The sequence below is a fragment of the Zingiber officinale genome, chromosome 2B, assembly GCF_018446385.1.
Source record: "Zingiber officinale cultivar Zhangliang chromosome 2B, Zo_v1.1, whole genome shotgun sequence".
NCBI classification, from domain to species: Eukaryota; Viridiplantae; Streptophyta; class Magnoliopsida; order Zingiberales; family Zingiberaceae; genus Zingiber; species Zingiber officinale.
In genome coordinates this window covers 2000023-2023320 of record NC_055989.1, presented here as the reverse complement: position 1 = coordinate 2023320, position 23298 = coordinate 2000023, and the positions used below count along the sequence as shown (strand labels likewise).

Below are 23298 nucleotides of genomic sequence, written 5' to 3'. Positions count from 1 at the left end.
AAGGGACCAACAAGTGGTATTAGAGCAATGACGCCTCAGGAGGACTAACCGCCGACTGAAGCAATGAGATGGCCGGAGCTAACATCTACCAACCAACGTTCAAGGGGGAGTTCGCTTTTTAGAAGCAACGAATGCAGGTTTATTTTAAAACTAACTTTAATATGTGTCTAACAATGAAATATGATTTTGAAGTGCCCAAAAGCAAAGAAGGAGAAGAACTTGAGGAACATCAATGGACTGACGAGCAACGTAACGATGATACGACAAATGGTAAGGCTGAGTCCAGCCTTTTGAGTGTACTACCTGCCAAGGATCTCGACAGAGTCGGAAAATACAAAAGTATAAAAGAACTTTGGGAAAAGTTCTTGAAGCTCTACAAAGAACCAGTTGAAGTCGAATCTAACTCCTTGATGGACCCCAAGTCACTGTCAAAAGAGTCTGAGATCAAGGAAATTGTTGAAACAGTCCTAACAACTGAATTTCATCCCGAGGACACAGAAAGCTCATCCCAGATGAGCATCGATGAAGGGGGAGAGTCTTTGGAAGAAAACACTCAACAGGAGGAGAATCAACAACCGACAAGATAAGTCAGGTATGGTCTCCACCTCCTGACCAATTGATTAATTCAATCAAAACATTGTCGAAAGATTTTTGCAAAGCAAAAGTTATATTGTCGAAAGATTTTTTCGAATTAGAAATTATATTGTCGAAAGATTTTTGCGAAGTAGAAGTTATATTGTCAAAAGATTTTTTTCGAATCAGAAATTATATTGTCGAAAGATTTTTGCAAATTAGAAATCATATTCTTGAAAGATTTTTGCGAATTAAAAACTAAAAAGCTATTAACAAATAATAGTGAGTTAAAAGAAACTCAAGCAATAGTTTGTCGATTAAAGGATTTCGACAAACTAAAAATAGAAAATGACATGTTAGAGGAACAAATATAGAGTTTAAAATTTTCTGTATGTTCAAAATTCTCTGATTTAAATTTGAGAAATTATGATAGACTAAAATGAAAATTTAAGTATCACAATGAAAATAATTAGCAATAACTTAAAATTTTCTTGCTTTCAAGAGTATGCTAGCATTATTCTTTTCATAATTTTTTTTACAAAAAAAACTCCGTTTGAGTTTATTCAATTGCTTTAAAGACTTATCTCTATACAATTTGTTTAAATCTTGAAAAGGTATTTTCTTCTATCAAAATGCATGTTCTATTTTTCAGAAAATATTTCAAGATTTAAAAAAAAAAATCGGGCTTGGAAAAGAAAACCAAGCCCACTCGGGATTGGAAAAGAAAAGTCCCCGGCTCTGACAACTTGGGATAATAAAAGTAATGAAAGAGTCGGGGAGTAAGGGGAATGTCGTGCAGGCGAAGAAGAATCACCATCCCACACAGCAGCCGAAAGGAGTTCGACACTAGTTGATGAAGAAATACTCGAAAATATTTACACACTGCGGAAAAAAAGGGATGGGTGGGAAACCGCAGACCGGCGGTAAAATGGTCCCTAAAGAAGCAAATACAGTCGGGCGGCGGAGAATTTGGCCGATCAGACGTAAAAGGAAGAACAACTTCGTGTTCGGGAGGAACCTCAAAAGCGGCTTTCAGGCTCTCAGCATCGCCAGCGTCAAACCGGGACTCGGTAGAGGTGTACCAGAGCATAGGGATGTCGGCGGGAGGTTGTGTGGAACTCGCCATCGCAAAACAAAGGAAGGTGAAGGGATGCGAAGGAAAGAAAAACCTACTGGTGGAATTATAGCCGGAACACTATGAGACGGCGAAAAACTCAAAGACGAGGAAGTACAGACGTCGGAAGACGAGAAAGCAAGGGGTGATGGGAAGGAAGCTTACTGAAAAAAGGTCGCTGGAGGAGCAAGGAAAGAGGAACGTCGCCGGAGCACAGAAGGAGCATCGCCGAAGAACTCAAAGAAGTGTGCAAAGGCGGCGACACACACAAGCTTATAAGCCTCGGAGTTGGCCGATCGGATCCATCCGATCTAGGTCATAGAAACTCAGGCAGAGATCGGATCGTCAAATTTAAATCGCCAAACGTCACATCAATATCTTGTCACGTCAAGCATGCGGCGGCAGTGGGTGTGACACATGGCGCCTCGCCATGGGTCGGCATTTAATGAGGGCAATTAAAAGACATGGAGGCGCGCTCATCCTTAATGCGTAGAGATTTGCACGATTTCCTAGAAATTTAGGTGACATCAGCCAGGATCGCGCTCGCCCAAGACAACCTAAGAAAAGACTTCACAAGTGTAGATGTTCTTTGTGTCGATCGGCTTAAGGGAGCAGACCTATGGCCGAACGACAAGGTTTGACTGGACGACCGACGAGAAGAGGTCACGTGGCCAACTGTGGGGCCACATTAGTTCGATCAGCAGCCAGGGAACGTCGAAGTTGATTGGGTGAAAGGTTTCATAGACAACTTTGTCGAATCAGTCGGATTTGCAGCCTCCTTCGACTAGACTTGAGGGGGAAGCATGTGATGCGGTGGTAAGGAGGGGCCCCACCCCACGGAAGATAGTTGTCACGGTGGAGGTCAAAGCCAACGCGGTCAACAGTCAAATACCATCGGGCGATCGAGCGATCATGTCTCAATCGGGAGGAGAGTGGCCCGATCCGACCCCACCTCCGACTCGGGTAATACGCCGAATAGTCGACGCTCAATAAGGGAGGACGCCAAAGGAGATGACATACAAAAGCCGGGCCGAGCGGATACCCCCCTCGGCCAGGCACCAGAATTCGACATTGGCAGAACGGAACTTCGGTCGAGCGGCTACCCCGCTCGACCAAGCACCAAGACTTGGCGTTAACAGCAGAACTTCGGTTGAGCAACTACCCCGCTCGACCAGGCACTAGGACTTGGCGTTAACAGTGGAACTTCGGCCGAGCGGCCACCCCGCTCAGTTAGGAACCAAGACTTGGCGTTAACAGCGGAACTTCAGCCGAGCGGCCACCTCGCTCGACCAGGTGGTAGGACTAGACATTGGCATATTGGGTCTCTGGCCAAGCAAACAAGACACAAGGAACATCGAAGTGACAGGCCGAGCGGCCAACCCGCTCGACCCAACAGCATATTCTCTCTGGTATCCAGCGACATCCTTTTAGGAGTTAGTGCCGCCGACACCGGGCATGGACAGCCAGAAGATCATATGACGGAAGCTTCCACTGTCACTTCAGAGATATGCTCGGCCTGTTAAGGTACTGTGTTAGGGACACTTACTGACAAGTATTTTCAGAAAAAACTTTGGGGCGCGTGCCTACCTTGGGAAGCATGCACGCGCTACAGGAGCTCTATATAATGGGGGGGTCCAAGTATCGACGAAGGTAGGCTTAATACACTGTTGTTGTTACTGTTCATTGTTCTTCTTGCTCCGCCTTCTACTTCATTGTCGGTGACTGACTTGAGCGTCGGAGGACTAATACCGGGGACTCTTTCTCTGGCTCGGCACTGACGTAGCCTATGTTGCAGGTCGGAGCGGAGTCCATAGAAAATCAACGGGAGTATCACGTCCCCAATTTATCATCTCATCGACTTTTAGATAGGATCAATGGTGTTCTGGATTTAGTCGAGTTCCATTTGATTTCGGCTATATTAACACCTTAGCGAGTCACAATTTGGGTTAACTTAGCAATAAAAGAATCATGTCGTCTTGATGTACAACATATTTAACTCAAATTCAAACAATTTACAAGTCACGCAAGAGTTCGAGAAAACATTAGAATCCTCAGGATTTATTAATTAGAAAATTTCAGGAAATGATGGTTTTTTTAATTTATAAAATATCATCATGTGTTTGTCATGTCTTCATTTCATGAATATAAATATAATGATATGACCAATCTTGAAGCTATAAAATATTATCATATATATGTTTTTCATGTCTTCCTTTTTTTACTTAAAGTAAAAGAATTAGCATTAATATAGGGATAAAATAATAACAATTTAAATATTTTGAAGAGGAAAGGGGAACTTGATGCCTTCCCATTTAAAAAATTAGGATGAAATATCTAAAGTGACAAAAATTTATGGCATTCCAAAAGCATTTATTATGGCATGGTAGTCTAAAAAAATCAAGCGAATATAATAGGAAATTGACAAACCAAGTTGAAAGTGAGCCTTCATCATTTAAAGCTTTACATTTTTTAATTTTAAATAAACCTAATATAATCATAGTTGATGGCATTTGAATTTATCCTCGAGTATCCCGAGTCATCAGGGTCTATCTCTGAGTATCTAGATTTAGTATTTAGCTATCGATTTCCTCAAGCATCTGGATTAGTGCTTGGCTATCAATTTTCCTGAGTATCCGGATTTAGTGATCAGATATAGACTCCCCCGAGTATTTGGACTTAGATGTTAGCTTCCCGAGCATAATGATTTCTTGCTTAGAGATTGGCATTCCAGGGCACCAACACAATCAAGTACTCAAGTTCAATTCCGACAACCTATGTGTAGATTCCATTTAACAGTGGTGGGATATGGTTCCATAATTATCCGTTGATAGACAACGTGGCATATCATGAGTGGAGAAACTATTAGTTCTTGTAAATACCTAAGCGCATGAATACACTGGATAAGAACTTGTACATAGGAAAACAAGAACTTGAAAGATCTAATTTTATCACGAACATGACATAAGAAAGTAAATACATAAGTATACAAAGAACTTGATTGAAAAGTCATATCTTTATTCTAGGTCAATGGGGGAATCAAGAACTCTGTCAAGATTACCCTAAATCCTTGGAGACATCTCCTTTATATAGGAATCTAATTTGTTATCAGCTCATAGATGATAACGAATTGGACTAAGGGATTTTACATATTGAACTCGCATCTAATAACCTGAAGCCCAATAAATATAAGTTAGATCACTTTAAAGAGCTCAGAGTATATTCACATGTTCAACTTACATATAAATCCACCTAATAGGGATAATAAAATTTAATAAAAACATCTAATGATTGTTGGATCTGGTCCCCTAACCACCTCTCAAGCGAGTAGCTAGTGGGTCACATTGAATATTTTCTTCGAGAAGACTATTTAAAGAATGGAAGGAGGTAAGTGAATATATGATTGTTTCTTCTCGTGAGCAAAAACAACTCTTCTCTTGTAGCTCCTTTCCTTGTTCTTTTCAACACTTTCTTTGTTCTTTATTAGTTTTTTCATCTCAGATTGGAACTGACTTGGGCGTCAAAATTGTTGGTTGATAAGTCAGTCAGCTCTAACATCTTTTGCATCTCAAATTGTTAGATATAGATATTAGAGAAGGTGATTGAAATGTCCCTCAGGGTCGTACGGTAGTTGAAGTATTAGGTATTGTCACATAAAATCTTAAGATTAAAATTTGATACGTTCAAATATGTCATCCTCATACCTGGACTACTTTAACTAATGGCGAGTAGCCAGAATAAAAAATAGAATGAGGAATTATTTAAATATTTTTAATAATTAAAGCATTCTCTTATTAAAATGATAAAAAAAAAATTGTCTATATTCTTTATCCCTAAAGTGTTTGCTCAAAAAGATTGGGCAATCTAGAAATTTTAAAATTTTAAGGAAAACGTGGATAAAGTCTCACACGTGTCAGTTGCTCTTTGATTTGGACTCTCCCTTATCCAGCAATAATTTCATAAATTAATTAAATCCCTTTTATGTTGATAAAAAAAAGGAAAAAAACTTTATTCCGACGTGGCTCATGTCACAATTATGACATCATTAATCCTTGATGCATTTTATTTCCGATAAAATTCTCTAATAAGAAATAGATATGAATCTCATGAACAAATTTGATCTTCCATTCTATAAGAATTTTTTTAATGTTCATTTAATATATATAAAATTAATAAAATAAATAAGTTTTTTATATAATTTATGTTATCAATCTGATTAATTATTATTAAACTAAATAAATAAATTTAAATACATATAATTCAACTTAACTAATTAATATCCGTGAACTATTATATGAATAAAATTTATATCAACATACTAAATAAATAAATAAAATTAAATGAATAAATAAATTTATATTATTAAATCTATTAATTAATTAAATAAATTTAAAATGTAAAAAATAAGTTCATACAATAAAAAATCAAACTAAATTTAAATAATTATTTTAATAATTTAATTCATTTTAAATTTATTTAATATATTGCACGCCTAATTTAATCGATCATTTTGTCATCACTTATGAATTTTGGTAAGTAATGGATAATGAAAAGTAGTGAAAAAAGGTGGGCCGTGAGATCGTTGGAAGAGACACGTGCACTAAATCCGATGGAGGGAAGGGGAATGTGGAGTAGAGGTCACCGGCGATAAGAGGTGCTGTTACCTGTTCGGCCAGCGAATGGGTCAATGGTATGTCGTATAAGAGATGGGTTTTGAGGGGTTTTTGCGGTCGTTATTTCTCTAATATTTTCTTTCTTCGGTTGGATTGGAGGAGAGAGAGAGAGAGAGGATTGTAAATCTGTTCTCTTTAACGAGGAAAATTAGTGATTTTTGGATGCAAAAATGGGGATTTGAGGTGGGAACGGAGGCGTTTGTGAAGCCTGTTTTCGGTTGAGATCTGGAGGATTGGGCGCCTGGAGCTCAGCTTCGATCTGTCTCTGAAGAGGAATTTGCTGGAATTCTGAAGCTTTTCGGACGATCTGAGGGAGATTTTGGAGATCTGGATGCGGGTTGCACCCGTCGCCGCTTTGGAGGTGAGGGCACCGGGCTCTGCTCCGTTTCCGGTCGTGATTCGTCGGATTGGCCTAAAAGAGCCGAGTTTTGGCGAGTTTTGGCGAGTTTTCTCGGATTTGCTCGGAGGTTTTGATTTCGTGTGTTTTGTATGAGGATCGGTGGAGATCGATCCTGTGTGGATGTTTCCTTTGCGATTCACTGGGATTTGTCTCGTTGGACAGGAGATCGGGGTTGATTTCTGCGAAATTTCAGTGTTTATCGCAGCGATCCCGCTGGTCTCGTGCAAATTCGAACTGTTTCACGAGCAATTCCTCCGGAACTTGGAATCTAGTTTCGATATTTACGATTAACGGGTATGCTTGATCGTAAATATGTTGTTTATTGAGGCGCACGGATCCCTAAGCAGGTCTATCTGTCTTCACCATTTCGCTTCAGGGTTTATGAACTTCTCCCTTGGATTAGGAAAAAAAGCGTATTTTTCCCATTCCTTTCTTGCAGCATATCTAGGCAGATGCATGAATTCAACTAAACTTGTATCTATTAGAATATGGGTTAATCTAAAATAGCTCATAGCTCCATGTGCAAGGCAGGTACGATCTTTGATCTAATGTTAATCAACGTATTTTTCGTTTTTTTTAAAAAAAAAACAGAGTTATTCATATTAGTTTTCATGGTTTGGTGAGGATTTGGGATAGATATTCTTCCCATCTTGTTTTTAGTTTTTTTTCCCATATATTTTAATTGTTTTTCCCCGACGTCAATTTTCCAGTGATATTTCGATTCTTCTCTGGTTCATTGATTTTAAGGGACACATGAGCCTTTACGATTTCCTGTAAAAGTCCCTATAAGAATTCTATTCTTGTTTAAGATTTAGAAGTTGGTCCTAAGCCTTCTTACGGAACTGTACAATTTCAGAAAACCGTTTGTAATATTTTTCAGACATTTTTTATTCATCTCATTGAATCTCTGTTTGGAGATCAGTGAATAATCACATCTTATGAAGATTTTACATGATTTAGTTTATCTTTACCGTGGTGACATTCTATTGATTATATGTTTGAAACGGCACTTTTTAAGGATTTCTGTTCTGTAGTAATAAGTCATCTTAGAATCCTCTCTTAAAGAATTAAACATCAGTACTTGCATAGATCTCGATGTTGATCCAATATGTCAATTCTCTTCTGTTGTGCTTGCAGATTTAAGGGGTATGTGACAGATTCATTGTATCTGAATTTTGGTTTTGGATACGGATTATGGATGCATTGCTGATGCTTTATTGCTATGGGATAAGTTTCGTGATGGTTTAAATCTTTGGGATATGGTGTCTCAGAAGAAGTTAGATAATGGATTCGGTGGTTACCGGCTTCCTCCTATTCTACACTTTCCAAAATCAACCAAGGTAAGTCGTACATAATTGAATGTTTATCTCTATATTGCCTGTTCTGGTTTCATAACTTTTCTTTTGCAATTGTAGAGAAAGCGCTCGCCAAGAAAGAAACATGATGATGATCAGTCGCGTCTTTTTGATTTGCTTGTCGAAGTAGCTGGGAAGTTGTCATCAAAGAGTGAGAATTCTACTCTCTCCCCATGCTGCATTAATGGGACATATAAGAAGGTGGTTAAACGGGATTTGTTATGCACCGAAGAGGCACAGAAATCTGAAACTCCTGATTTGTTAAGCAACACTGTTTTAGCCCCTGAGATTGTCATAAAAAAACAGGCGACTTGTGCCTCAAAGGAACTCCCACAAGCTTCAGTACCAGAATATTCAGAACCCCCCTGTCTTTCTGTGAAGTCTAAGATACATGATTCTGCTGCTGGTGGATTGGTGGTCTCAAAAGGTGGAATTGGATGTTTTGCTTATACTGACACATGCAGATCTGGCTTGATAAGGAAGTCTTCTGTTATCACAGAAGTTGAAGAAGAAAAAGCTGAGTTGACGAGAGTTGTGAAATATGAAGACCAGATGACTCAAAATAGGTCAGAACTCAATTCTATGGATATGTACTGCTTGGAGGATCCTATGGGCTTGGATGTCAAACCTCCTGCTCCAGCTAGTTCCGACAGTAGTGCTGAAGTTCCTGTGTGCAGGGATTATCCCTGTATTAGTCCAATGCCCAAGCATGAAAGTGGCATGGAACATATTGTACATAAAGATGATGACGATAACTTTTCTGGGTGCACTCTCCCTAGTAGTACTACTAATAAGGTATCTTGGCCGACAAATTGTACAGGAGATCATGGAAAACGGAGGCTTTCCACATCAAAGTATTGGAAAACCGCCACTAATATGTCAAAGTATGGTCAGATTTCTCATCATGGTATGCATTTATGCTTAATTTCCTTATTGGTGATGCCCAATTGATTTTTTTGTTAAGGTTTACAATTAGTGCTTCTGAATATCACTAACTGTTACCATTTATATGATTGGATTTAGTAGATTTGATTATATTCTCCTCCCAGATCCAAAAAGGAAGGCCTTTTTACATGGGAAGCAAATGTGTTACACCCGTCAAAGAACACACAGAAGCTATTTCAAGAGGAGGTTTTTTGAGCATCGCTCTGCATCAACATCAAATGGAGGAATATTTAGAATGGAGGTTTCCAATATGCATGAGAAGAACAACAACAATGTAAAAATGCATAATCCACATGGAACTGATATTCAAGGTTTATTACATCCCAAAGATTTTCAATTCTTGCATGTTGTTTTGTGTGCTTACCTGGACTCTGATATGCTTTCATGCAGCAGATGGTGCAACATCTACTAAAGTGGAGCAAAGTTCATATAAATCAGGTGATTATCATAGTTGATTAGATAACTAAAACAGTGGCCAATAATTGGTAATTTTCATTCATATACTGGAATATCATGTCTTGAGGGATTGCATCGTCTTTCTCTTTTTTCAGTGAAATTCAGCATAAAATCTTTTAAGATTCCAGAACTTTATATCGAGATACCTGAGACTGCTACAGTAGGTTCCTTGAAGGTAATGTTCAATTTATGTGTTAGCTTTTTAGTACACATGCTATTAATGAATCTGAATGATTCAAATAAATACTATGCATATTTGTAAATTGTCAAATATCATGGTGCTAACATGATGGAAATTCCTTCAATATTTTTGATAGCGGCTTATATAATATCTTAGCATAACTTGAGGTGAGGGATCAAATATGTTACTAGGTACTTGTTCCTTGGAACATGTATTTGATTCACTTTCTTGGGTTAATTCAGATCAAAACTCAAGCCATTCTTTTGTATTCATGTTGATTTCCGTCATGACTTTCTGAAAAAATCTGTATGTTTTTACACAGAGGGCAGTTATGGAAGCAGTCACTGCTATACTTCAAGGTGGACTGCGGGTTGGTGTCATCCTTCAAGGAAAGAGGGTTAGAGATGATAACAAGACTCTATGCCAATTTGGTATTTCTAATGGAGAGACACTAAATAGCTTAGGATTCACACTGGAGCCGACAGAGACTCAAACACCGCCATCACTAACATGTTCTAAAAATTCCCATATTCTGTGTCTCAATGATGCTGTTGAACCATTAGCAAGGTAGGTGGATGATCTTATTGTTTATTGATCTTATTTCCTTTTATAATAATCCTTACTACTCATCTTGGAAAAATTTCTAGATGTGGTTTGTTTTTTAAAGTCAATTGAATGATTTCTTATGCTGGATGTTATGATCTTAAACTTTGCATAATAGAAATTGTAATTTTAGGACATTTTAATGTGTGGTTGCATTTTCCTTCTTTTTTTTTTCAGGATACCTTCTATATCTCTTCCTACAGACCTGGATTCCTCTGCTGCCTCTCTTCAACCTGTAGTTACCACCTGCCCTGAAAGTGATCGTGATTCTGTTCACTCACCGGCTGATGCATTATCACTAGATAAAACAACTGAAAACAAACTGGTGCTGGTTGCTCTCCCAGCCACGAGCCTTGGAGCACTTGCTGTTGTTCCACTCTGCAAGCCGAAGCGCCTTGAGCTTGCTCAGCGACGAATCAGGAGACCCTTCTCTGTTGCTGAAGTGGAAGCACTGGTTGAGGCAGTTGAAAAGTTTGGAACTGGAAGGTCTCTTTTCTGTTTGATGCTCTTCCAAATGATCTGACAATCATTGGTTAATGCAAAGCGTGACCATTTCTTACATCTATCTCCATCCATTTTCAGGTGGAGAGATGTCAAGCTTCGAGCATTTGACAGTGCAAAACACCGAACCTATGTTGATCTCAAGGTACTTGTTATACTATCTGTACCCATTCCACAATATTATGATCCTCCTCCTCCTCCTTCAATTTCTGTGCTTGTTCCTCTAATTGTTCTGAAACAAGTGCATCTTTTAAACCATCTCCATGTATTTCATGAACAGTTTGTTTTCCCTAAACATTAGTAGCAAATTTGAACACCATCAAGTTAGGAAGATCAGTTTTGAAAACCCAGGTTATCGACTAACATGTGTTGATCCATGCAGGATAAGTGGAAGACTCTGGTGCACACAGCCAAGATCTCCCCGCAGCAGCGGCGCGGTGAACCGGTCCCCCAAGAACTGTTGGACCGGGTTCTCGCAACCCAAGCCCACTGGTCTCAGCAGCACGCTAAGCTCCAGATCAAGGAAGAACCCGTCTGCTCTGACCCAAAGCAGCAGATCACTTCATCTTCCTTGCTGGAAGAAACCTGAGAAGTTGATTTGTCAATGTAAAATTCCTCAAAAAAACTGAAAAAAAGAACAAAATTAAAAATAAATTAGTCCTGTGTATTACTAATACTCTCTCACACCATCATTCTTTTCTAAGCCAGGATTATTTCCCCTATTTTTATTTTGAAAAGGGGCTTTCTTTGGCTCATGATGTACATGGTTGTCCAGTGATCCAGGGAAACCCACAAAAGCACTGATGGAATAAGAAAACTGTTCTCACTTTTTTTCTTCTATGATTGAAATGTCTTATCTTTTGAAAAACTAAGTTTAATATGTGGATTATGAAATTTTTTTAAATTAGTTTCTATTTTCCCTTCAGTTTAATATGTGGATCAGAGGAAAATGGGTTGACTCAGGTAGGTAATATGGGCCGCAGATAGTGCAGGCCCAACAATGGGCCCAATGGAGTACTAATGAGCTATCCGGAACTCAAAATTTCCAAAGCTCAATTTAACTTGGTTTCCCTCTTAAATTTGACGCGGTTCCCTCTGCCTCGTCTCACTCCCACGAACGCCACTCGATTTTAGGGCTCGCTTCGTAACGCTCGCCCCCGCTCTCGGAGCTCGTCGACGACGGCGAATCGGCGAGGCGATCCGTTTCAGTGAATTGTAAGATCCTTCTCTTCGCCTCTCGGCTTGGCTTTCGATTGTGATTTATTGGCGTCGAGCTGTTTCGGATTTCAGGGCTTTTGATCGGGGGTATGGCTGCGGTGGATCTGAGTCGGGGAGCGATCGCGGCGATATCGGAGGGGCGGGGGGAGGAGGGCGCTAAGCCGGTGGTGCAGGTGTGGGATTTGAGGTTGGTGAACACTCAGCAGACCACCACGGAGAGGTACCGGATGTTGCTGTCCGACGGGACTCATATGCAGCAGGCCATGCTCGCGACGCAGATGAATGGGATCGTCAAATCGGGGTCTCTTCAGAAGCACTCCATCGTCCAGCTCAACGAGTTCATCTGCAACGTCATCCAGAACCGCACGTATGTTCTCTTCCTGTTCTTTGCCTGCTGGATAACTTGCTAATATTTTGTGGGTTTATTTCTTGTTTGTTTATAGAGGGGGTACATTACAGAGATTAGAACTTATATTTATTCAAAGTATGATGCTAATGCGTACAGAAATGTGATTGTTTTACAAGTGGAAAGAAATATGTTTATACTCGTTGCACTTATTTATAGTCCTACTATTCTAACAGAATTTCATTTTCACATTAGAAATAGACAAGTGATGAATTTAGTTTTGTGTAGTTTCTAAGTTATCACAGTTAATAAACTCAAGCAAAGAGGTACTGTTTGATTTCATTTTACCATGATGATGTTTGAGTTGGTGGATTATGATAAGGCATGGTTTGTTTCTTACTATCTATTTGGTGGATTCATAGATACAATGTTGTCTATTAATTGGATTAGCAATGCTGCTAAAATAATTCAGCGCTTGATATAATGAGTTTAAAGCTGTGAAATATAACCCTAAAAAAGTCCATTTTATCTCTAGCTAGTATTTCCTAGGTTTTATTTTCAATGTTTCAGATTTTAAATAAAGAGTGTATGAACATTGATCAGATGATTGCTAATGCATTACACTTAGTGAATGTATAGAAAAAATATTTCATTTCTGAATGTTTCCTATTAGTCAAAAATAAGTTATTTTTTGTGGCTATGATTATAGTTTATCCTTTGTTAATCATGTTATTAATCAATGTCAAATTCCAGAATTATTATTGTCATCAACCTGGATGTCCTTGTCAGTAGTAACAGCGCTATAGGAGAACCAAAAATGTTTGATAATGGTACTTCTTTACAAAACCGAGCTTCAATGCCTGCTCAGTCATCTAGTGTAGATCAACCATCCATAGCTGCAGCTAATCGTCAAACATATGGTCTGCACTCTGCTACTCCCAACATTGGACAGAATGTTTCTGGAGGAGCTTCTCTGCATCAGCAGGCTGAGCCCAGGACAAACAACCCATCATTTGGTGGTAATTATGGTCCTGTGTCTAGTAGGAACATGAACATTGAGAATATTGAACATCCAAAAGTTGACCATGGTACGGGGCGGTTGTCCGAGTCACATCCATATAGTGGTAACCAGAACCTGAGGTCAAATTCAACATCAGTTGGTGTGTTCCGTCCACCTGCCAGTTCTTATGTGCGTCCTGCCCAGTCTGTTGACCAGCAGCCCCCTCCAATGTACTCAAATAGGGGGCCTTTAGCTAGAAATGAAGCTCCTGCTCGAATTATCCCAATTGCTGCTTTGAATCCTTACCAGGGCAGATGGACGATTAAGGCAAGAGTAACAACTAAAGGGGACCTTAGGCGCTATAACAATCCTAGAGGAGAAGGAAAAGTCTTTTCTTTTGATCTTCTGGATTCTGATGGTGGAGAGATACGAGTCACTTGCTTTAACACGATAGCTGATCAGTTCTTTGATCAGATTGAAGTTGGTAAAGTTTACCTGATTTCTAAAGGTAGCTTGAAGCCTGCCCAGAAGAGCTTTAATCATCTGAATAATGAATATGAAATCTTTTTAGAATCTCAGTCAGTCATTCAGCCTTGTTTAGATGAAGACCCCACCATTCCGAAGCAACAGTTCAACTTTCGTGCAATAAATGAAATTGAAGGCCTGGAAAACAATTCGATGGTCGATATAATTGGCGTTGTCACTTCAATAAATCCTTCAGTTTCAATCATGAGGAAAAATGGCACTGAAACTAATAAACAAACTCTTCAGTTGAAGGACATGTCAGGCCGTAGCGTCGATGTGACTTTGTGGGGAAATTTTTGTAACATGGATGGTAAACAGCTGCAAAGTATGTGTGACTCTGGTGTGAATCCTGTATTGGCGATTAAAGCTGGTCGAGTTAGTGATTTTGGTGGAAAATCAGTAGGTACTATCATGACCAGCCAACTGTTTATAAATCCTGATTTTACTGAGGCCCACAGATTGAGAGAATGGTGTAATGGTGAAGGGAAGACTATGGCTGCTCCTTCAATATCCAGAGACGCCACCACCATGGGTAGAAATGATGTTCGGAAGTCTGTTGCACAGATCAAGGACGAGGGGTTGGGAAGGTCAGAGAAACCTGACTGGATAACCGTCAAGGCAACTGTTACGTTCGTAAAAGTTGATAATTTCTGCTATACAGCTTGTCCACTAATGGTGGGGGACAGATCATGCAATAAAAAGGTTAATAACAATGGTAATGGCACATGGCATTGTGATCGTTGCGACCAGGATTTTCCCGAGTGTGACTACAGATACATTCTCCAGTTTCAGATCCAGGATCATACAGGCATGACCTGGGTTACTGCATTCCAAGAATGCGGGGAGGAGATTTTGGGCGTCGCTGCCAAGGAGCTTTACTTGTTGAAATACGAGGAACAAGATGATATGAAGTTTGCAGAAATCATCCGGACAGGCATCTTCCATCAATACTTATTCAAGTTGAAAGTTAAAGAGGAGACATTCAGTGATGAGCAACGTGTGAAATCAACTGTTGTCAAAGTCGAAAGGATAAATCCATCTGCTGAGAGCAGGTTTGTCTTGGGTCTGATTGAGAAGTTCTCAAATGAAGATCACAATGTATCTGCGGGGGCGCACGGGACTTTTGCTTCAACTTCTGAGATTTCTACCTCCATGTATGGCTCTGTTGAATCGAACTGTAATATCTATGCTGCTACCAATAACTATAGCCCCTTTCACAACACTGATGGATATAGAATGGGAGCACCGACAAACCAATCAGCCCAGTATTCAAATAACTATGGTGGAGTCATCAAACAAAATTTTAACCAAAACGAAGTTCAACTACATTGTAACAATTGCGGCGGCAACGGTCACAGCTTCCAAAATTGTCCAAGAGGCATAAATTGGCAGGCACAACAATCTGATCCAGGAGCTGGAACCTTTGCAGCAGCATATGGTGGTTCTGGCACATCAGGAAGATTCACCAGACAAAATGTAGGTGGGTTCTGAAACTCTGTTCATAGTTTTTGCCCTGAATTAGGAATATTCTAGTGATCTATCAGCATTCTTTTGGCGTTTTTTTTATGATCGTTCTTTGTACAGTTGAATTTGTGTGTTGGACTAGACATTGACCGAGCTGTTTTCTTGATGTTTAGTTGCCAAATTAACTGCCGATAGGCGTTTTAGAAGCTTTTGATTCTTCTTGAACGTTTTTCTCCCGCCAAATTTTTTTATTTGTGTTGGTATATTGTTTTGTTGTTACGTTTTGTTCTCAAATACATTTAGTTTGTCGTGGTATTTATTTTATTTGAATAAGTGACGAAAAAGCTCAAAATATTTGTTTACTTGAGCAGTATGCCAAAAAAAAGATCACTCATAAACCTTAGTATATAGAACAAGCAATAGATAATACACATTATAAAAGAGGATGATCAGCACTGAAGAAGCTGAGCTGAAACAAAAACACAGACTCTTAGGGGGGAGAGGAAATAAGTTTCAATAAGTTGGTGGATAGTAGTATCCGCTGGCTGCAGGATTGTATGCTGCTGGCATCCCGTAGGGCATCACTGGGATCGGCATGAGGGTGCTGTTGGTCAGCTTGGATAAGCTGGCTTGGCCCTGCATTCCATCCTTGGCGTACTGCTGCCACAAGACCTGCTCATGCACCAACAATTGTTGCTTCTTCTCAATCTCAGCCATCTGGACATAGGAAGGTGGAGGAACACTGAGGGATGCTGCAAACGGATCCTGCCCGATCGTCTGCACAGTGCCATCAGGTGCCGGAAGGGCGAGCACCGGTGCCATGCCGCGTCCAGGCACTGGCAAGGCCACGCTGCTTGCACTCCCACTGCTAGCCTGGGCTTGCACTTGCTGCCTCACAGTGCCTTGGTCATACATGCCGTTCAGCAGAAGCGGATCCAGCCCTCCGGCCATTGCAGCCTTCTGCTTCGAAAGGTTGCTGGCAGTTTCCACAAGGACGAGTTCCCAGTCAGCTTTGCCAGCTTCTGCTGCAGGATTTTGCCAGGCAGAACTCACTCCAGAATCCCCATCGGTCGACGGGAATGCTTCCCATGAGCCATTTGCACCATCGCCTCCCGATGGTCCTTGGAAAAGTGCTAATGCAAGTTTATTAGATTGATCCTCAGCAGTCAGACCGTTCTCTCTGAGATCCACCAGGTCAGGTTGTTGCGGTGGTTGCGGCTGCTTGACTGGTTCCGCAGTCGCTTTCGCTGGCAGCTCCGGCTGTGGCTCCTCTTCCTTGTAGTCGGAAGGTGCAGGGAGAGCCTTGATGCTGTTCATGTCCTGCTCTGGTTCCTTGTCCACAGCAGGTGCAGCGACTGCCTCTTTGGGAGGGCTCTTCGGCCTCCTCCCTCGATCCCTCACAAACTCTTCCAGTGTCTCCAGAAGCTTGTCGGTAATGCGTTGCACCTCTGGATACTCCGACGACCTGGCCACCCCTGTATCCTTGCACCATGCATAGAAGGCACAGAGCTCGTCAATCTGCTTCGCAGCACTAGCATATGCCTCGAATGATCTAACACAGTCAGGGTACTCCATGTCGAAGAAGCGGTCGAGAAGGACTGCCAGTATCTCACATATATCAGCATAGAGCTGGAAGCTCTCGCTAACGATAGGGTAGAGAGCGATCAGAACCATCCTGCTGTGCTTTGCATTGCCAGTGGGTCGGCAGGCTAGGAAGCGCTCGAGCAATTGCTGCAAGTGATGCATCTTGCCAAACACTCTCTCTGGCTTCATGTCCCTCAGTGGCGTCGGGGGCTTCTTCTCTTCCCCATTCCGAGGTTCATCATACCGATCTCCTCCGTTTGGGGATGAGTACGACGATCTTCCATAATTGCCATATGCATAAGGATCATGATCACCATAATCAGATCGATTCCGGCGGTCAGCTCCAAATTCAGTTGTGCGGGCGCTGCCCCCGCCTTTTTTCCTTTCATACATTATGAACTCCAAACGTTGATCCAGATACAGAGCATACGTGCGAACAAAAGCGGAGTGATCCCACGAATTGGAGTGTGCCTCATCGCGGAAATCAGACATGTTTAGGAGCCGCGTCCCTCTTCGAGTCGCGTAGAGAATCTCATGTTGGAATGCAGGGTCTCCATCTGCGAGGAGACGATGAACAAGCGTGAGGGCCTTCAGGGCCACGATCCAATCACGAGTTTTACCGAGTCGCCTAGACACGGTCGCAATGCAAGCACTGACATGGCCCTTGGAGTAGGATGTCATGTTCAGGATCTCTCGCAAGTATTTCTCGCTGGCTGGTTCTTCGTCATGACTGGTCGCCTTCACGATAGCCACATCGAGCTCGGGGGCCATGTTGCTCGAGACCTTGGCCAGGCTAATGCTGGTCTGGTCCTTCACTGTTCCCAGAGCCTTTCTCATTTCTTCCGATTCCTTTTCCAATCGCTTCACAAATGAATTGCCTGAAGGACTGTCTTGATGTCCTGCACAAGAAACATAATCTCAAAACTCTACTATCGATCGAAAGAACTCAAGAAGATAAATCTTGAAGCCTGTTCTAACAAACAAGTATAGAACACAATCGGAACTAAATTTAAGAACACATTGAATGTTTAAAGACAAACACAATCTAAACTAAATTTTTCGGCTACTCGAGATTGGAATGCTGTTCGAAGATGAAGTCTTTTGCAATGCTTCAGGACATATTGGAATTGGATCCGGTGTCCTTATTCCCACTCCAAAGAAAACTCGGTCGATCAAAGAGTCAAGAGCATGAGTGATTGGGATCTCCGGAAACCTCGGTTGATCAAGAGGATTCACACAAGAATTCCGATTAAAAAAGAAAGAAAGGAAAAAAAAAAACGAATTGAGGAGCATCTTTCACCGGCGATCTCTCACTTCGCCTGACTCCTGGAAACATCTATCTGATCCGGAGCCAGACAAGCGGAAGTAGCAAACGACTAAGAACTGGCAGATCTACACACGGTGCTCATAAACCTAATCGAATAACGAAAAGCAACAATCACCTTATCAATAGCCTCCTCTGGCGAGCGATTCCTCCCTCGGACACGCCGATCTGCTACCTCGCACGCCGATCTACCTCGGATCTCCGATCTACCTCGGATCTCCGAGCCTTGGCAGAGTTGACTCGGCGAAGAACCGAGCAGGCCGACACAGAGAGAAAGCGACGCTACTCCTCCGCTTCTTCTGGCGATGAACAAGCACCGGCGGAGCCGGAACCGATATCCGAAGAGAGATTCGGGCGGCTGAAATCGCCGTGGCGGAGCGGCGGCACCCGCAAAAGCACTCCGAAGCGAAAGGTGCGAACCAGGAAAGGACCAAGGGGGCTGGTTTTAATTTCAATAAAAAAGACAGTAAATATTTCAGTTTCCACCCTAATTTCCCTTTTTGCCAGTTTAATCCCACAAACTTTCAAAATTATCACTTCAATACATTCTACTGACTTGAAAAAGTTTTCTAGTCAGCTCTTGAACTGAAGAGTTCTTGATTGCATTTGACTTAAAACCTTCATTAGAATTTGTAAAACAAATAAGGAGCGAAATGATAAACCTTAAACTTTGTAGGCTTTTTAGAAAGGAAATTAAATTCGAGAAGACACTCGATTAAGTGGGCATCTTTTTATGTCTTAGTTATTAAGTGATTCCTTTCCTCACTCAATTATTTATTACCTTTTCTTTTGCTTCTTTTATAAAGGACCTCGTGATCCAACATCCAACATTAATATCTTAACTCTTAAAGAGGGTTTATAGATAATTTTTAGAATAATTGGCACTTCTACGCATTTTGAAAAAAAATACTATCTAAAAAATATAGACCCGTTAAATTAACGATCCTTTAGTGCAGGTCGCTAGTTCTTTAAAATTGATCCCGGATCATTTCATTAGAAATATCATACCACGCCATGAGAACATATAAAATACTATCTAAACCTTTTAACATCAAAACAACTATAATTTTAAACAAAAGTCAAAAGAGTTCTTTTTATTTTGAATTATTAAAATGACACCCAAATTATTTTAATCAAAAGAGTCTTTTTATCTCTACACGTATAATTACTCAACTTAACCTTCCCTAACTTATTTATATTACTATCTTCAATGTTTCTATCCAAATTGACACATGATAATTTTTTCAAATTAAAACGTTATAGATTCTACCTCATAACTACTTGTCAAATTTTGAATAAACTTTGATTTAATATATTATTTATTGTGTAATTCAACTTGGTCAAACTATAAAATTCTAAAATTACAAAACCACTATATCTATATAACAGCTATAAAATTATAACAGTTATAAATATAAATTATTATTTAAATGTTTTTCAAATATTCTAAATAATTTATCTTAACTTTTTTTTCTATGTTATAAACAAATTATAACTATTATAACCATATAACAACTTAATTATAAAAGTTACAAAATATAATAATATAACATTTATAAAATCATACCTAATACAACACCAAAATATTTATAATTGCTAACACACCGATTTAAGCCAGAGAAAAAATAAAATATAGATAATAATATAAATAAGTTATTACTATAAAATAAAATGCAGTTAGGTAATTATACCATATAAAAATACTTTTGATAATAAGAAAAAAATATAATCCTTCAATAAACAACAAATACTATGTCAACATATTTGTAAAAAAAACTTATTTAAATAGAAATATAATCAAAAAATACTGAGCTTTTAAACTAACTGCCACATACATTTTTTAATTTACCCTAATAATTAGTAAAAAATTTCCATCAACTGAACAAATTACCTAAAAATAGTCAACAAAACTAACTAAAATAATTATTTTCTTTTTCTTTTAACTATTGCCCATGGGAAAACATCTATTTAGAGGTACAAATAAATCAAAACACTCATAAACCACTCACAAACAACTCAATCAAAGTTCAACTCAAGCTTAAATTTGATTAAGCTCGAACTTAATTCAAGACAACTCATTTAACATTCGAATTAAGCTCAAACTTATTTAACACTAATTCAAAGACTCCTCAAACTTTGTCAAGACAAAATAATTTAATATTTTAATAATTAAAATTATTATTATTTTTAAAACAAAGAATAAATTAAGAAAAAGTTTATGACTAAATATATCATTTGGTATATTTAAAGTCTATAGTTCAAATCCCTAATTGTAAATTTTTTTTCCAAATCAAGCTCAAGTTCAACTCATGCTTAACTTGAGATCAACTCAAACTCACGAGCTCAAGTCAAGTCTATATAGTTTTCTAGAAACTCAAGCTGGCATGGGCTCGAGCTCGGCTCAATTAGAGCCCTACATCTGTTTAGAGTCTTTCTAAATTGCATTCTATGCGCCAAGTTCCCTTGAACTTCAATTTTTTTTTAAAAAAAAAAACTCCTTTAAAAAAAAAAAATCAAAATGTCAGTAATTTCAAACCATGTTTGAGAGCATTAGGGTTTAAGATTAGAGAAGAATAAACGCCAAGAACACTTCGAACAAAACCTAAATCGATCGCATGGCAACCGATCCGATTCGATTACGTTCTTAATTTTGCTCTTCACAGCAAGAGGATTAGAGCGTAAGCAGATCTAGCCCCCGAAGCCATAGAGAGTCCTTCCCTGCCTCTTGAGGGCATAGACGACGTCCATGGCGGTGACGGTCTTCCTCCTGGCGTGCTCGGTGTAGGTCACGGCGTCGCGGATGACGTTCTCGAGGAAGATCTTCAGTACGCCGCGGGTCTCCTCGTAGATGAGGCCGCTGATGCGCTTCACGCCGCCCCTCCTCGCGAGGCGCCGGATCGCCGGCTTGGTGATGCCCTGGATGTTGTCTCGGAGGACCTTGCGGTGGCGCTTCGCACCGCCCTTGCCCAAACCCTTGCCGCCCTTTCCTCGTCCAGACATGCCGCAGATTCGAGCGCGATCGTCAGATTTCTGAAGTAAAACGAAAGGAGATCAGCTTAACGCACGATAAATCAAGAGAAAACTCACTGGAGGGCAATTGAAACGATCGATTGATCGAACGAACTAGGAGAGAGGGCTCTGTTCTTACCTAACACTGCGTTGTCGGCGGAGATCAGATCGATGAAGAACAGTTTGGGGGTTTGTGGTATTTATAGCAACGAAGCGAAACTGCGGATCCTGGTGCGGACATGGAGGTGATTTGAACCGTTGATTTGGGCAAAATGGACGGCTGATGATGGGTTAAGGGGACTCCCACGGATAGCTGGAGGATTTTATATCAAAAAGCGCTCCAATTTTTATAAAAAAATATCAATGACCGTTTTTATTTTTTCAAAAACACTATTAGAAGGTCAAAATTGACTTATTTAATAGATGATAATCCTGGGCAGGTATCCTCTGACCCCACCTGTTTAGTTCAATTTATCTATCTAATAAATGAATAGGATATTTTCGGATCCATAAAATTCTAAACTAGAGAATTTGTCCTCGATAATCCTCCCTCCGATTTTTTCCGAAATCAATTCAGATCTCCTTTTACGAAAATCGTCTATCCCAATATTCCACTCACTAAATGTTAAAAAATAAATAATGATAAAAACGTGTGACTGTGCTTTGCCCTCCCAAAACTCGTAGCCTCGAAAATCTTTAGTTTTTCGGTAATTTATCAAAATGCGTACTACAGTTAATATATTTACCAAAAAACGCATCACAGTTTTGTATTTACCAAAAGGCGAAGTTTACCAAAATCAATCCCCAGATTACCCCTCTGGCTAACCTGGCAACCGCCTTTTTCAAACACATTTTTCCAAGCATCCAAGCCGAAAGTAGAATAGAAAAATAATTTGTGGTTCGGATACACGTCTTCTCACCGTCTCTCTCCCTTCGTCCCTCTGTGTGGTGTTATAAACTTGAAAGAAAAAAAAAATATGAACCCTGCGCTTACCATTACTGCTCGTGGTGGTTGGCGATTGCAATAGACCAGTTAGGTTTATGGCATAATTGCATAAGAGTTGCTAGAGGAGACCAAGGACAAATTAAGTTAAGAAGGTCAGCCGAGAAGGACAAACTTCTTGCAAGAGGGAAATGAGTAGAAGCACACATTTAAAGATTTAGACATGTATATATGGATTTTTTTACTGTAAAATAGGGTAGTGAAGGTAAATAAAAAATACACCATTTGTCTGTGAAGGGTGGCAGCAAAAAGTGGTATTATGGTTAATTTTGGTTGTGTGGGGAATAATATTCAATAACATCTGAATTATGATGTAATAGAAGACTTAATCGATTTAATTCATGTTAGTTTTTGACGTTGATAGTTAAGTTTGGCTAGGGTTTAGTCAGTGGTGGTCCTAGTTTACAAGAAGTATCTGCTTCAAAAGTGGCTTGATATCTATGAGATCAGGCCCAACGTGGGCCTGATATCATAGATATCAGGCCTAACGTGGGCCTGATATCTATGATATCAGGCCCAAGTAGAGCCTGATATCGATAATGTGCAATGTGGTTAAAACTTTGCTTTTACATCAGACCGTTCCTAGTTTGAGCAAAATTATAATTTAACTACAAAAAATGATTATGTAGTTGCAAATTTACTAAAATAGTTTTTTAATTTATTTATCAGGGATGATCATATAACTGACGAAATTCTATATGAGATATGGAATACTCTTGATGCAACTTCTAGCATTGGACATGCAGATAATGTAGGAGAAGTATCCAGAACAAATATTCCATCATCTTCACAGTATAATTGTGTGCATAACACAAATAGAAATACGAGCAGTAATTTCACATTTGATCTAAATGAAGAAGCTAGTATTCAAGAAGATGAGGTTCTGAACCCGTGTGCAACACTTGTTGATTACTATGAGCCTAGTTGGAGTGAGGAGGAAGGGTATTATAACCGAAATGGAGAGGAAATGCAATGCAATACACATGTACAAGAATTCTTTGCCGATGATATGCGGATTGAACAATAT

General features: G+C 39.8%; 4 protein-coding genes across 5 annotated transcripts; 2 read left to right on the top strand and 2 right to left on the bottom strand.

The window, feature by feature from the left end:
* Positions 1-6396: 6396 nt before the first annotated feature.
* Positions 6397-11638, top strand: LOC122045035 (telomere repeat-binding protein 2-like). Of its 2 annotated transcripts, none has more exons than XM_042605081.1 (10): positions 6397-6718; positions 7895-8097; positions 8173-9019; positions 9162-9368; positions 9451-9495; positions 9609-9688; positions 10017-10261; positions 10475-10783; positions 10880-10943; positions 11181-11638. In XM_042605081.1, exons 2-10 carry the CDS (start codon positions 8017-8019, stop codon positions 11385-11387), a joined length of 2085 nt encoding a protein of 694 aa, XP_042461015.1. In that variant the 5' UTR covers positions 6397-6718; positions 7895-8016; the 3' UTR covers positions 11388-11638. The 2 variants fall into 2 exon arrangements, with proteins under 2 accessions (XP_042461015.1, XP_042461014.1); XM_042605080.1 differs by having other exon boundaries at positions 9448-9495.
* Positions 11639-11902: 264 nt separating this feature from the next.
* LOC122045034 (replication protein A 70 kDa DNA-binding subunit A-like) lies at positions 11903-15594 on the top strand. Its single transcript, XM_042605079.1, has 3 exons — positions 11903-12013; positions 12089-12383; positions 13116-15594. The coding sequence occupies exons 2-3, from the start codon at positions 12106-12108 to the stop codon at positions 15376-15378; spliced, it is 2541 nt and encodes an 846-aa protein (XP_042461013.1). The 5' UTR covers positions 11903-12013; positions 12089-12105; the 3' UTR covers positions 15379-15594.
* A 130-nt stretch (positions 15595-15724) lies between these two features.
* Positions 15725-18688, bottom strand: LOC122045033 (probable clathrin assembly protein At4g32285). The gene is made up of 2 exons (XM_042605078.1): positions 18378-18688; positions 15725-17834 (listed from the first exon to the last, which is right to left on the bottom strand). Exon 2 carries the CDS (start codon positions 17770-17772, stop codon positions 15865-15867), a length of 1908 nt encoding a protein of 635 aa, XP_042461012.1. The 5' UTR covers positions 17773-17834; positions 18378-18688; the 3' UTR covers positions 15725-15864.
* A 2161-nt stretch (positions 18689-20849) lies between these two features.
* Positions 20850-21446, bottom strand: LOC122045030 (histone H4). The gene is made up of 2 exons (XM_042605077.1): positions 21408-21446; positions 20850-21289 (listed from the first exon to the last, which is right to left on the bottom strand). The coding sequence occupies exon 2, from the start codon at positions 21257-21259 to the stop codon at positions 20948-20950; it is 312 nt and encodes a 103-aa protein (XP_042461011.1). The 5' UTR covers positions 21260-21289; positions 21408-21446; the 3' UTR covers positions 20850-20947.
* Positions 21447-23298: the final 1852 nt, after the last annotated feature.

Bases quoted from the DNA above. Each gene is read 5' to 3' on its own strand.
- LOC122045035 (XM_042605080.1), top strand. From the start codon at position 8,017: ATGGTGTCTCAGAAGAAGTTAGATAATGGATTCGGTGGTTACCGGCTT. The intron at 9,496-9,608 runs GTGATTATCATA...CTCTTTTTTCAG, and splicing joins GCAAAGTTCATATAAATCAG to TGAAATTCAGCATAAAATCT. The intron at 10,944-11,180 runs GTACTTGTTATA...TGATCCATGCAG, and splicing joins GAACCTATGTTGATCTCAAG to GATAAGTGGAAGACTCTGGT.
- LOC122045034 (XM_042605079.1), top strand. From the start codon at position 12,106: ATGGCTGCGGTGGATCTGAGTCGGGGAGCGATCGCGGCGATATCGGAG. The intron at 12,384-13,115 runs GTATGTTCTCTT...GTCAAATTCCAG, and splicing joins AACGTCATCCAGAACCGCAC to AATTATTATTGTCATCAACC.
- LOC122045033 (XM_042605078.1), bottom strand. From the start codon at position 17,772: ATGAGAAAGGCTCTGGGAACAGTGAAGGACCAGACCAGCATTAGCCTG.
- LOC122045030 (XM_042605077.1), bottom strand. From the start codon at position 21,259: ATGTCTGGACGAGGAAAGGGCGGCAAGGGTTTGGGCAAGGGCGGTGCG.